General features: G+C 34.6%; 1 protein-coding gene across 2 annotated transcripts in view; it reads right to left on the bottom strand.

Annotated features, from left to right (window-relative positions):
- The window catches only part of SAMSN1 (SAM domain, SH3 domain and nuclear localization signals 1), a 109,034-nt gene that overhangs the window by 39,975 nt on the left and 53,677 nt on the right, over nucleotides 1-15,382 (bottom strand). Inside the window, exon 1 of one of the 2 annotated variants that reach the window (XM_022576853.3) lies at nucleotides 8,497-8,626. The exons of the other annotated variant lie outside the window; for it this stretch is intronic. Within the exon in view, the coding sequence (XP_022432561.2) occupies nucleotides 8,497-8,553 (57 nt within the window). The 5' untranslated portion in view covers nucleotides 8,554-8,626. Of the gene's footprint in view, nucleotides 1-8,496; nucleotides 8,627-15,382 lie in introns of those variants that run through there. 2 annotated transcript variants of the gene reach the window in all.

The raw sequence follows: 15,382 nt of genomic DNA, 5'->3' as shown, positions 1-15,382 counted from the left end.
GTTCCATATTATAAATATTTTTGATGGTAGCCAAAGTGTAATAGAGGGCACATGGAGTCTGAAAGTTAGACAGAGTTCAATACCCTTTGTTCCCCTCCAAAAATTGCAGGGATACAAATATGAATTAGATGCATCCCCTGTTCTTGATGGTAACTCCATTTGGGAGGACATATTAGAATAAACTATGCTAAAAGAAACAATAGAGGTATTGAACAAGTACTATTAAACTAGAAAGGAGGGAGAGATTATTAATCAAACATGTACCATGTGCTAGGGAATTTACATATGGTAATTAACTTAATTCTCACATCAATCCTATGTGACGTGCCTTAACATATCCCCTTCTTCAGATAAGCACAAGAAACTCAAAAGATGTTTAACAAAATGTTCAACATCTCATAGTTAAGAAATATCAAAATAAGACCTCAAACCCAATCTATAAGACTTTAGTTCATATTTCCTCCTGCTCTGCCAGAATGCCCTCTAATGCACTGCCTCGGGTTAACTGGTGGAGGCTTTCTTGAGGGAATGAGAGTCCAGTGAGGTATTAAAAAATAAGTTCATGAATTGAGAAAAATGGGCAAAGGTATTCTAGGTTAAGAGAGGCACAAACAGGAAAGAATGAGAGTGGTCAGAGCCACTGAAATCTGAGATTTGGATACACAAAGAGAGACACCAGGTTATGTGCACAGAGGGACAACCAAGTTAAAGGGCAGCAAGCGGTGGCCAACTGCCATCCAGAAAGAAGCCTAGACAGATCCTTCCCTATGGCCCTCAAAGGAAACCAATTCTGCCGCATCTTGATCTTGGACTTCCAAACACCAGAACTGTGAGAAAATAAATTTCTGTTCTCTAAGCCACTGAGTCTATGGTATGTTTTTACAGAAGCCCTAGAAAACTAATACAGACTTAGGTGAAAACTTCCAAAACTCTTTAAGTGAGGGGAGAAAGGGGACATGGCCAGCTGTGTTGACAAATGGCTCTCTATCTATAGAAGAATCATTTTGTCTACCACCAGAGACAGCTTAAAACCCTCTTCTATTCTTATTAATCAATTCTCAATGGAGGACATTTTTGTTCTCTACTAAGAAGCTAATTATGAATGTCTTGTTTCCAAAAGTTCACCTAAGTCCTTAACACTAGAAAGGAAGAGAAATGGATCAGCTTGGGAATGCTAAATTTGGAAACACAGCTATGTAGAGTATGGACTTAATTCCATTATTAAAAAGAAACCACACAATCTGCAGGGATAATGAAGCCATTTATCTCCTAAGCAAGGTAAGGAAAGTTTAAAGAGATAAGTGTGTCATTAAATTGATTTTTAACAAATCCAGTGCAATGGTAGTCAAGGTAATGACTTTATACCTTCCTATAGGATGTAATACCCACATTTACAAGGGTAGTCTACACTTCTGTCATTTCTCTCAACCATTTGTCTCCAGAACTTTCTATGTATCATCTGGGCACTGTGTTTTTTTCAGATATAGCCGTCTATTTGGTACTAACCCTTTGCTACTTGCTTGAAATAAAACTTGATTACAGATTCATGTTCTATAAAATGGGATGGCTAGAGTGAATTGGTACTTTGTTTGAAGATAATTTTTCAAGGCTAAAATTATTTACCTCTTTCAAACAATTCAACAAGGCGGAATAAGCAAATTATTAGTTCATCTATTCTGATTCAAGGTACCCCAGAAATGAAAATTAAATCCAATAGAAAACTGTATTTTGAAGAAAGAGGTAGAAACTTTTGGGAAGTGGCATATCAGTATGGGGGTAATTTTCTGGTGGCTGGGAGCAGAGGGATGAGGGCATTTCTCCTTGAAGTGTGAGCACCAGCTGGAAGCAAGAACAGTGCAGAGCAGGGGCAGCCTTTCTCTTTACCACCTTTACAGCCCATGTGGTAAGTTCCTTTCTTATATATCCAAATGTATACAGTATGCACAAATAAATCCCAAATTCAACATCTTCTCAACATCCACCTGTCGCTTCTCTTGTCTGAGCCACCATTATCTCTTTCCTAGTTTCTGTAATATCTTCCTAAAGGGCCTCTTTTCCCTGCTTCCTCCCTCACTTTCTTCAGTGTATTTGAAAGACAAAAGCAAGAATAAACCCACCAAATATAAGCCAGATCCTTCTCTTCCCTTCTCAAAGTCTTTTAATACTAGCTCAAATCCTTATAATGACCTAGAAGGCCCTCTACATCCAGCTCTTTGTGACTGCTCTTCCCCTTGTGTATGCTGATCCATTGTTTCTCAAACACACCAGGGACACTCCATATATACACTACTATGTATAAAATAGATAACTAATGAGAACCTACTGTATAGCTCAGAGAACTCTACTCAATGCTCTGTGGTGAACTAAATGGGAAGGAAATCCAAAACAGAGGGGCTATATATATACATGTAACTGATTCACTTTGCTGTACAGCAGAAACTAACACAACATTGTAAAGCAACTCTGCTCTAATACAAATTAATTAAAAAAAAAAAAAAAAGGCTTTTGGTCTTGCTCATCCCTGGGCCTGGAGTAAGATTTCCTCAGCCAATCTCACGGCCAGCCCTTCATTCCCTTCAGGTCCCTTTTTAAATGTCCCATTCTCACCAAGTCTTCCCTGGTTCTTTGTATTCGTATTCTTCCTTTTCTTCTTAACACTTACCATCACTTAGCCTACTCTGTATTTAGCATATTCATCTTGTTTATTGTCTGTCACCCCCAGTAAATGTAAATCCTATGAAGCCAGGGGTCTTTGTTTTATTCACCACTGTATTCCCAGCATATGGTCTATATTGTTCATAGTAAGCGCTCAGTAGATATCTATTGCTTTGAAGAATGAAGGAAGGAAGGAGTGAATTAACTTTTAAGTTCTTTGAAGAGATTAGTAGAAAAAAATATCTCCAGATTGGGAAACTTTAAACGTTATTGATGCTCAGGTACATTCTACATTAGGTAAATTAGAATATGGAAGAAGGAACCCAATCATCAGTATTTCTTAAAGCTCTTCAGTGATTCAAATGTGCAACCTAGGTTGAGAGCCGTCAATGTAGAAATCATTTCCAAACTTTAAAGTGCTCACAGAGCTCCTGGGTATCTCACTACAATGTATATTCTGAGTTAATAGGCCTGGGGTAGGCCAGAGAATCTGCATTTCTAACAAACTCCTGGAATGCCAGTGTTGCTAGTCTGTAGGACCACAATGAGTAGCAATACTTAGATCCATATTCAACTCAAACTTGGTGGCCCTGTAATACTTTTTTACTGTGGTCTATACTCCATTTTCTTCTGACTTATGTTATTTGTCTTTAGGTTTGCATTATAATTTACTTTAAATATTTCTTGGGAAACAAATATGACACAAATACTAACTAAATACAGAAGTGAAGAGAACCTTTAGAGAGATTTTTTAGGGGCACGGGGGGGTAATAACCCAAAGTAAAGATAAACATTTATTTATACCCACCATTTTTCTAATGGGAAAAGTGGATTCAAAATATTACTTACATTGTATATCACATACCTTACTTGGAATCACTTTGTTTGAAAAGCCAAAACATTCAACTGAAGAAACATAAATTAAAGTCTGAAAATTACACCCCAGATGATGACGCAAAAAGAAGTAGCAGGGGGGAAACCCACAGGTTTAGAAGAAGAAAAGCCGCCCCGAATAATCTCAACTCAATTTTTTTGCTAGCCATGATATCTCGGACAAAATTTTTCACAGCTACAGTGCTGTTTTCTGTAAATTAGGTGGCGGAGGGAGTTCCATAAACACCTTGTGCAAGTACTTGGCCTAAAGTAAGCACCGGTTCATATAAATACTTCATCTCTTTTCTTATACCTGGTTAGATAAGAGTTAAAAATGTATCTTAACAGTCTTGATAGGAAAAGCAATGAAGAAAGCTCTTAAATGCCACAACTATGTGTCATCCTTGTCTAGGAGCATAAATTTGCACAGCGGGCAGTGCAGTGAAAACAACTCATAATCAACTCATCACCTCTCATCATTGCTAGGATCAAATGCAAATGGGAAAGAATGCCACTTCAGTCATTGCTAGTGAAAATTAGCATCTGTGACACTAATGGTGTCTCATTTAGTATGCACTTTAGATTTTAAAAAATGGTAAAAAAAAACAAAGAAAAAACTATTGCCAGAGCTGCCATTATATCAGTGTTTCCCTTCAAAATAACAGTGGTATTTGAAACTCCTTTACTCAAAGAAAAACCTGAGTTAAGATTTATTAACACAGATCATTAATCCCAGCCAAATAAAGGTCAACCTGTTCTAATTACAGGAGCAGAGCTTCATTTGTGGTGTCTATTCCTTTTCTATTTTTGAAGTTTCTACCATATTCCCTAACCTGGAGCAACGGTCTACTTGTTATGTAACAATGGGACTCTCTAGGGATTCTTGCACAACATTTGCTTTATTGGAGTTTTTCCTAAAATAAAACTTAGAAATGATTTACAATTGTATTCACACACATGCATACAAACTTTCTTATGTACACACTAACAGGCTTGCTACCAAGAATAATGAAAATACATAGTACTAGTCAGTATTCATACTTGAACCAGGTTGCATACAGTAGAATCAAGAAACTTCATTCACTTTCCAAATACTTATTAAGAGCTTACTACATTAAAGGTGTTATACTAGATTTAGGAGGGAAATACATGCTTTTAGCTATCTCAATACTAGGTCATGATTTTTTTGACAATTTGAACATTTGAATGCTAATAAAGTTGTTCTTATTGTTGTTTTACAATTTTAAGTTTTAAAGCTTGGATGGACAACTGGAGGGATTTAATAGGTGGAATTCTGGCATTTAGTCAGAGACAGGAATGGAGGACCTCTAAATTCCTTTCCACCTGACAGAGAGAGGCTCTTAAAAATATGCTCTCCCAGTTTTCCTTAAAATTTAGCTGGTGATTAAGACAGAAATAGAAATAATATCTACGGTCCCTATGCTTGGAATGGTGGCATAATAATTAAGAACAGGAGTGCCGGAAATTGACATATGTATTTCACACAACAGAGTTTTATTTTTTAATCTGTGCATCTTTGCTTAAGTTCATTAACCTTCTCTATGCCTCCTCATCTATAAGGCTAAATAAAAGTTATTCTCTCACAGAAATGTTACAAATATTAAATAAATTAATGTACAAAAAGCTCTAAACACAGCCACTGGTACATCATAACCTCACAATAAATATAGCAAACTAAAACATTTTAGTTGGAAAAAGAGTTAAGGAAAATTATGTTCTATAATTTAAAGATTTATTGAGTGTAATGAGATCATATCTTTTGAACTCTGCATACTAGATATGCTTATTTTTTTAATTCACAATCAGTAGTGGGCACTAGTGATGATGAGGTGAAAACAAAATTCAAAAAGGAAAGTACAGTACCTTGCAAGTATGTTAAGAAAGGCTATTTTTGATTGACTAATCTAAATGTAGATTACTTAATCATTTATCAAAAAGAAATTTATCAAATATCTTTCTTAATTTGGAATTTACTAATACGCCATAGAGAGTTCTGAGACATGAATTATAACAGTTTCCCTTATGGAATATTTCTGGTCTCTCCTTTTTAACCTACACTATGAATCTCTTATAATAAATATGAATGCTATTTGTCCTATTTATGAACTATGTGAAGGAAAGAACCCATACCAAAAATGGAGAAACAGAGGAGAATAAAAGGTGAAAAAGAAAACATATTAATAAATTATAGATGGTAAAATGATATTTTAATGGGTTCTGATTTTTTTTTGATTCATGGATATGTTTATTGATAAGTCTTGTGAATATAAGAAAATAATAAATTATTTTGTGTACGGACTTATAAAATCTATTGCTACATTTTATAGCCATGAATGTTTTGAACTTTCTCACAACCACAGGACATATTTAAAAATACTAATAACAAAGTCCTTCTCCATTTATTTACTTTTCAAATGAACAGTTTTGTAACTTTTATTTAAGGAATAACATTAGGTATAATATTCACTCACCATTTGAGTTGGGTATTAGGTCACCTGAACTACAACCCACAGAAGTTAACATGAGCTGCATGACTAAATAATAGTCACCTCATTTTTAATGTAGTTGTTTCTTACCTACTTTAGCATTTACAGTTAAAAAGCAAGGAAATCTCTCTCAGAAATTTTGAAAGAGTATAGCACAAGGAATGTATGTTTCCAGGTCAAGAGATGTGAATGATTGTCTGGTATGTAGTCAATTAGTGTAGACGGTGATTCCCTACATTTCAGACTGATTTCTTGATGGTCCTATTCTATCTTTCTAGACACAGGCCCTATGTTCCCTTCTAGTAGATGAAGGGATTTGCAGTCCTCACTCTACTAGCCATTTATTTGTAGGAATCTCTGCCATCTCTTAGGGATTTGGCTCTTTTTCCATAAAATACACAAAGAAAATTACCCAGTAAAATAAATGTGAATTAAAGCAAAGTTGTTTCTAACACATAATTATAATAATTGGAAAAATATCACCTCCATATTAAAAGGAAAGGATTTAGTTGATCTGGAAGTTATGAACATGTAAATATACATTCACATAGCTCTTTAAATTCATATAAAATGAAACCATCCATCTAAAGGAAACAGGAATTCATTCACAGCAAAAGTTAATGTTTCCAGTGTGACTATTTTCTGTGATATATTTTGTTCCCAGATGTATATTTTATCAAATATATTTTTACATTTATGAATAAGTAAGTCAATAAGATGAACAATATACCACTTCTATTACAATAGTTCCTACAATTAAGGCAAATGATGATCATAGACTAAAGTATCATTTTGAAAATTGTTCAATGACATAAATATGATAGTAGTTCACTACATAATAGAGTTCTTATGAGATACTCTAACTTTAAATTTTAAATACTTGGAGGGAAACCACTGCTTCATATTAATTTTTGTGATCTCCTTAAAACTTATTACTGTCAGCTCAATATTGGTTGTGTTTAATCAAGCAAATTGTATGTAAAAATAATCTTGAACAGAAAGGTAAATAATGCTTTTAAAAACTTTGTTGTATTCTTTGGGAAATGTTACCTTGAATTTTTATTTTATTAAGGGAAAAGAAATCATGCTATGTTATCCAGCTGTACTTTTGGTTTTTCTTTGCGGTATGCGGGCCTCTCACTGTTGTGGCCTCTCCTGTTGCGGAGCACAGGCTCCGGACGCGCAGGCTCAGCAGCCATGGCTCACGGGCCCAGCCGCTCTGCAGCATGTGGGATCTTCCCGGACCGGGGCACGAACCCTTGTCCCCCGCAACGGCAGGCGGACTCTCAACCACTGCACCACCAGGGAAGCCCCTAGCTGTATTTTTAACTAGAGATGCTTGCCTACCCTTTATCAGATTTTTGTGTCAGAAAGAATTAATATTGAAAATCATTTATTCTTAGTTTCCAAAGACTGACAATCATTTATTTTCAGTTTTATTCAGAGATGTTGTGTGGTAACTTGCAAAGAGTTATAAAACATAGACCATTGTTCAATGTCACAACAGTTCAAAAGTTCACAATCAATTTCCAACTCCTTTCTCTCTGAATGGTGCCTAGCAAATAAAGGTCAATAATTGATAATAAATCAGTCCTCTAAAAAGACACCTGAACTCAGTTATTGTTTATTCACAAGCAGATTTAAATTGTTATTTACCTAAGAAACTCAAAAAATATACAGGTTTTGGAAAACTTCTCTGACACCAGTATTTCACAGATATTTTCTTTTATGTTATTAATGAAACTAATTTATAGTTCTACAATAGAATCTAAACTTTGTTACCTCATATCCTACTTTTTAAGCAGTAATTATTTTCAATACAAAGAATAGGGTAACATTTCAAATAGAACCAATTTGTCAAATCTATAAATTTATGGGGTTTTGATGTTTCCCAAACACAACCCAGTCCTCTCTCTAGTAGTGGAGTTAGTTCAAGAGAGAGAGAGTAGAAAAAATAACCTCTACAACAAGCTATCATATTTTAGTCTGAAAAAATGAAAAAAATTAAATATTTAATCAAAACATCTCCATTTTACAACCTCATAATTAAATATATAATGAAGAGCTGAGAATGCAAGAGATAAAATGCACTTGGTAGATTGTTAAATAGACCTTGACACCTTTATAGTTATTAAAAATGTACACCAAGATTTCATAATATCAGCCTTTCAAAAAGAGACCACCAAAATGATTTCCATGAAGTTGACAATACAAGCTCAAAGTTCAGTTACAGATGTAAATAATAAATATGCCCTATAAGATAAAATTACAGAGACAATAATTGTCAGGTATTATTTAACACCTAAACTTAACTTGGCAATTCAATTTTTTCCATATTTGCCATGAGGGATTCAACCCTATGGTTGAATTGATTTATGACTGAGAGATAAGAACAATGTATGTGCGTGTGTATTCTATTAAACATGTTGGTTTTGTCCGACTATGTATGAAATTACCTTACCTTTGGTTTTTGATGTTTCTCCTTCTCTGAAACATTGGATGGTTTTCTCTTCAGCATTTTGAATTCAGACTACTCCGAGTGAGTGCACTTTCTGTTGTTACAGAAACAACTGAAGACGGTCAGCAGCATGTTATCTATGATGTAGAGCCACAGATAAGTTTGAGCCTAGTAACCTGCCACTTCCTCTTTTGGTCAGGATATGACTTCACATATACACTGGTGAAGTTTTTTTTGTTTTTTTTTTTACGGTAATTCTTTGGTAACTCTTTAACGTTCTGTTCCTGCTGTATTCTACGAGGTAGGTTCCTAAATCTCACACTTTGACATGCCTGCGTTTACAAGGGCCATGAAGATTTCCAAATAAAGCACATTTTTTCAGTTGATACAAAAATAAAAATCTATAACACATTCCACAGGTAGAGGGGAGAAAACATCTGAGCCAATAAATGAAACAAAACTTGATATGTGAGCTTTTTAGTATTTAAAAATGAAGAGAATACTCAAGGTAGTCAATTTTGCATTCCTAGGTAAACTTTATTGGAAGACATAATAAACTAGACTTTAAACAATACTAATCCTATTTAAAGCATGTATGCACATTAAAAAATATAGAGTATGGATGAAATTCATATAAATAGAAATATGAATCCAGAATTAAATGATTATGCATATTGTTACTTTTGTAAAGTTCTGATTAATATGGAAATCAATTAAACAGTCCCTCAATTAACCAGATGTCCTTCTGCTACAAACTTCTTTGTCATATGCTGATAATTGCTGTTAGAGTGGTGATCCAATGGATCAATGGTACCTTCAAATGAAGCATCCCAAGTCTTTATTTAACGGGCCTGGAAGAGAGCTAATAAGGCTTAGAAAGACTTTCCCTATCAAACTAAAGGGTTTAACATTTTTATTATAATGTCAAAACCAACATAGGAAGTAAAAGCAAGAAGTTCAAGATTTCTTATTAATTAGTGATTTACCAAAGGGAGACTTGTAAAATGTCTGAAATTCCACTTCTATTAAAACCGGCTTGTAAAGGAAATCAACTTAGATTTTGTTTATAAAACCCCTGGAGTGAAAAACAGTGGTACCATATTCTTAACGAGCAGCTTCTCTACAAATCAGCTGACTCTATTTCTCAGTCTTTCCTCATACCTCTAAGACCCTACTCTCTGAAACCCAGCTCTAGTTTCCAAATTTCACTGATTCATTTAACGAATATTAAATTGAGCATCTGTTATGTGCTGTCTGACAATATATCGAGCCTCCTGACTAGCTAAAAAATAGTTTATGTTCTATAGCAGAATTGAAGGAATACACTTGTCAAGATTATGGTTAATATGCTTCTTCTACTGGATATTAAGAGCAGAATTATATTTTTCAAGAATTATCAGGCTGGTATTTTCAAAATAATGACACAGAGGGTAACACTGAAAAACCTGAGGACTCTGAGGTTGGGTAATTCCCTAGAAGTATGCTTCCTTTCAGACTTTCTGTTGGGGCTTAAGTTACGGCAGTGACCTAAGTAAAATTTTTTTCATTTCTTCAGAAATTGAAAGTCATGAAAAAAAGTATTTCTTAACTGAAACATTTGCAACCTCTGTGGCCCCATTTCTTCACCTGTGAGTAGAAATTTAATTCAATTGTGGACTTCAGGCAATAACATGGGAATGATAATGTGCTTATCACATGTTAGGGTTTTGGTGAGAATAAAAGGAAATGCCAATAAAGAATGTACTTATTTAAGAAATGTTTTATGTCAAGAAATGTTCATGGATTTCAAACAGTTATGTTTGGGATAATGTTTGCTATAGATTGTATTTCTATAATCACAAGTAAAGAATAGAGAACACTCACATTCATGGTGACCACAGCTGGACTATATGCAGTTTTTAAAAGTATTGCACTCAAGCGGCTTGTAGAAAAATCTCAATTTATGATCTCTAGGCACTTTTACCATCATTAATACTGTAAGAAATATTTAAAATGTAAATAAAGCTGGAACGTTTTCCCTCAGAATTAAAGATAGGAAAAGCAATTTTCCAACTTTCTCTTCTACTCGAGAAAAATGTTTTCCAGAGATTAAAAGAAGGTATGACATTTGAGGTGCTATTACAATCTGTATTAAACATATTCGTCCTCAAAAAATCTCAGGTGACAGAGTAGCAAATGCTGTGATCGATTATCTCCTATTTTGTGGAAGTCTGGTGCTATCAAGATATTAAATGAGTGACCCAGAGTGATATAACAAATTCTAAAGTCAAAGGTATATAGAACAGGAATGAGGTAGAAAGTCAGTATTGAGCACACAAATTCCCTGTCATGATGGAACCATGAAGCCACATGTTGCTTAAGACATGTTCTCAAACAGGGAAATTGCAAAAGAGCAAAGTCTCATTGCTTTGTTTTCACACATTACCTTAATGGTCTTAACACAGGCAAGGTGAAAAAAGGCTGGGACTTCGTGGCATATATGTCGATTACAATTTCTGCATCATAGTGGGTAAGGCAACATTTTAAAGAAATTGCAAACAAATGACAGCTATTGGGGTGTATTTTATGAGAAAGTAAAGTGAGACATAAAAGAGTTGTTTCAGCAGTCCAATAAATATTTATTGATAGTTTGCTATCCAAATTCAAATCACAGATTAATTCCTGTCAGCAGAAAGAGAATGCATTGTTCATAGGGACAACAAGTCCCAGAAACTCTGCAATTGCTATTTCTCACTGTAAATTTTAAAAATACTATGGTGGTTAATCAGAGTGTATCCCAAAAAGGATCCACTCTTGGTGTGCTGCAAACATTATGCTTCTGTTAGAGGAGAGCTGCTGGTGAGGCCCTAGATACCTTGGGAAGCCTCTTGGGAGAGAACCTGGCCTTGTGACATTATTTCTTATTTAAATTTCTAAAGAGATAATGTGGCACATTACCTCACTATCTTAGTTGTAGAAGAAACAGAGAATTGAGATAAAGAAAAAGGACCAACAGTCTAAGATGAATGGTGAACCTAAAGAATCATACAGGAAGAAACTCTTTTGAAACAGAGGAAGAACTTCTTAGATCACATCTATGCATGGCAAGATGTTTGAAAACAACATAAGAGAAGACTTAGTAAACAAAAAATGAGGCATACCAGTGCATCACTGACTAAAACAATTAGGGGATCTAAGTTTAAAATATATGCAAATTACTCAGATTATTTCAACAAATTATAAATATATATTTTCTAAGTTGCCATAATAGGTAATGATAAAACAAAATTTCATACATTTATGATTAAAAATTTAATATTCATGACTTCTTCTTATTCTCAAAGTTAATAATAATAATGATGACTATTAATTCTGAGTGCTTATTATATGCCTTGCATTGTACTTTATTTGTATTTCCCATGTAATCCTCAAAAAATCTCCATAAGCTGGTACTAACATTGTCATCCTCAACTTCCAGGTGAGGTTAGGTAATGTGCCCAGTTTGCACAGTTAGGAAGTGGTGGAGTCAAGGTTCAATCCAAAAATCTCAGCTCATAAACATCACTCTATACCATAGTTATGCCTAAGGACCTGACATAAAATGGGAGTGATTTATTTGGGGGTTAAGGTCAGGAATGGTAAAGACTGGGGAGAGGGAGGGTAATGCTGAGCTACTGGTTGGAAAGAGTGTTTCAATCAGTAGGTGTGTATAAAAATATCAAACCAGTAAGTGTGTAACTATCTAGAACCCTATTCTTTAATTAAGACTCAGTACCACACGGACAAAACTGCTACCTTTTCAATTTTCTTCTCCCACCCAGGCTACCTTGTTGTGACTCTAAGTAAAGAGCCCAGATCCTCTCAATGCAATCTTTAAAATCATTTTTTCTAATTTCACACTTATAAAAATCAGGGTTGGAGCACAGATTAGATTTGTCTACATGCTATGAAATTCCCTAGGTTCTGAAGTTCCCTGCTGATGGCTTTTGAGAAAGCATCCATCTATGAATTGATATTATCTCTGAAGTTACTACCATAAGTATATTCTATTTTCTGCTTGATCTGGAGCTATAGCTCCCCAATTTATGTTTCTAAAAAATATTTATTATTCTCTTAACCTTTGACTTTTAATCTTACAATCTTTGCTTACCTCAATGTCACACTCAAACTATAGTTATAATCTTCTCATTTCTATAATATGTTTCCCTTTTACACTTCTAAATGTCATTTAACATCTTGTAAAAACTGAAATGTTTACCCTAAAAACTTAAAAAACAGTAGCTCCCTGTGACATCCGTTTATACACCCAGACTTCTTATTTCAATTCTTTGTTTTATCCATCCAGTATTAAAACCATTTTTCTCATTGGTTAAATTCATTTTTCTACATGATAGGCCCACACTTTCTTGATTTATGTATTAGACGTTGTCTATTGATTCCTGTTTTTGTCCTTGAGGATTTTGTACTCCTTTCACTTCCCTACTCTCTTATAATTATTTAGTTAAATCATTACTTATTATTATTTTATAAATATTGTTCATGGATAAGTAAAATTATGTTTATTGCTTTGTGTTCCCTTGCTGTTTATCTTTGGAGTTCATAATTGCTAACATATCCCAAATAAATGCCCCCAACAAATTTATCAACTGATTTTTTTTGAACATTTAAGTTCAGTCATCATACTTATAATTTTAAATGCTCAAATATTTCAAATTTATTTTTTCCTTGTTTCAGTGGGGTGTGATTAATTTCTAAGTATGCAGTACTGAGGGTTAAATGGAAATTTTCAATCACCTCTTGGTTTGGATCCTCTTTGACCTGAATCTCACATTATCTTTTTTGTCTATTCTTTCATTTGCAGAAACACACCTCCCTAATGGAAATGTTTTAGGACCTTGTAGATCCTTAACATTTGAATGCTATCATGACTTGGAATTCTAACTTTATTCTTCTGCAGAATTTAGACAGCCTCTCCATTGTCTTCTAGCTTCCAAAGCTTTTGTTGAGAAGACAAATGATATTGGAGAGAAAGAAAAAAAAAAAAAAAAATATATATATATATATATATATATATATATATATATATATATATATATATATTCCTTTTATCCTTGGTATGTCCTAAAATGTCATATTGTGTCCTGATATAGTTTATTTTTTCTTTCCCTGCACTGCTCTCTCAGTGGCTCTTCAAACTGGAAACACACAACCTTAAGGTCTGTTTCTTTAATAAATTCTTCATCTCTTTCTCTGTTCTCTTTTTCTGGAAATCTTATTAGTACAGTGTTAGACACCCCAACTGATATGCTCATTGTATTATATTTCTCTGTTTTCTTCTTCTCCTCCCCCTCCTCCTCCTCCTCCTTCTTCTTTTCCTCCTTGTTCTTCTTCCCCTTCTCCTTCCCCTTCTTCATTTTTTCTTTTAACTTTCTAGGAAATTCCATTATTTTTCCACTAATTATTCTAATAAATATTTTCTTTTAACTATAATATTTTGTTTTGGGACTTCCTTGGTGGCGCAGTGGTTAAGAATCTGCCTGCCAATGCAGGGGACACAGGTTTGAACCCTGGTCCAGGAAGATCCCACCTGTCATGGAGCAACTAAGCCTGTGTGCCACAACTACTGAACCTGCACTCTAGAGCTCACGAGCCACAACTACTGAGCCCGCATGACACAACTACTGAAGCCCATGTGCCTAGAGCCCGTGCTCCGCAACAAGAGAAGCCACAGCAATGAGAAGACCACACACCACAATGAAGGGTAGCCCCCGCTCGCTGCAACTAGAGAAAGCCCGTGTGCAGCAATGAAGACCCAACGCAGCCAAAAATAAATTTATAAAAAAAATTTTTTGTTTTGTTAAACTTCTTATTGTTTCCTTTCATAACACTTTGTTCTTTTTTTTAAATACAGGAGTAACAATTAATGAAATCAATTAACATGCAACAATATGGATGAATATTGGAAATACAATATTAAGTGAAAAGAACATTTCACAGAAGAATTGCATATAGCATGATGCTCTTTAGAAAAATACATACACAGTATAAAAAATAAAGGAGTGAGGAACATAGTTTTTAGTGTAATGATTTACTTGGGTGCAGAGTCAGGGGATGGAATGGGGGGTTAGTGTAGATGGGTACAGGTTATTTTTGAGGTCTTAGCTTTTACTGCAAGGGTATATTTTAATAGCAATATATTTTAAAAACTAAAGAAAAGTGAGGTTTTGAGAACATTCTATTCTTAATTCTTGGAAAGGAGGTAAAATGTAATGGTTAAGAGGGTGGACTTTAAGCTGATTACCTGGGTTCAAATCCTGGCTCTGCCATTTGCTAAGGTGTCCTTGGCTAGTTACGTAGCCTTCCTATAAAATGGACATGATAGTAGTGCCTACCTCAAAGGAGTTGCTCTGAGGATTAAAAACACTATTATAAAGTTAGTAGAAAAGTGCCTGGCGTGTACTAAAACACTAAGAACTAAAATATAAATGGAATAAGTTCTCTTATATATCTGAGGTTATTAATTACCATTTTTATAATTTCCTTCTGTTCCTTTTGTTGTTTTTGTCTCTTTCTGATTTCTTTGACCACTGTTTGCTTTGACCACTGTCTTTCAACTTTGAGGCTTTCTTCAAATGTCTAGTGATTTTTGGTTGTTGATACATCACTAAGAGCATGGTATAAAAATCCTGACTGGAAGCTCTGTGTAAATGGGTGGGCTTGTTAAGTGATCAGGCAGCAAGAAGCCTTTTTATCAGGAGAACCCTAAATGGCAGCTTCTGAAATTCTGTTCTCTGAGATCATTTAAGTTCTGCAGGTAATAATCCTCCCATGTCCTGGATGGGCTGTGAAGGAGCAGGTTAGTTTCCTTGCAGGCTTCAAATGCTGGGGCTCTGAGGGACTCTGGTGCACA

Source organism: Delphinapterus leucas, chromosome 4 (assembly GCF_059928025.1).
Source record: "Delphinapterus leucas isolate spDelLeu-1000000601 "Yukka" chromosome 4, BTC_Dleu_Yukka2, whole genome shotgun sequence".
NCBI lineage: Eukaryota > Metazoa > Chordata > Mammalia > Artiodactyla > Monodontidae > Delphinapterus > Delphinapterus leucas.
Note: the sequence above shows the minus strand (reverse complement) of the source record. Positions and strands in the feature narration are given on the sequence as shown.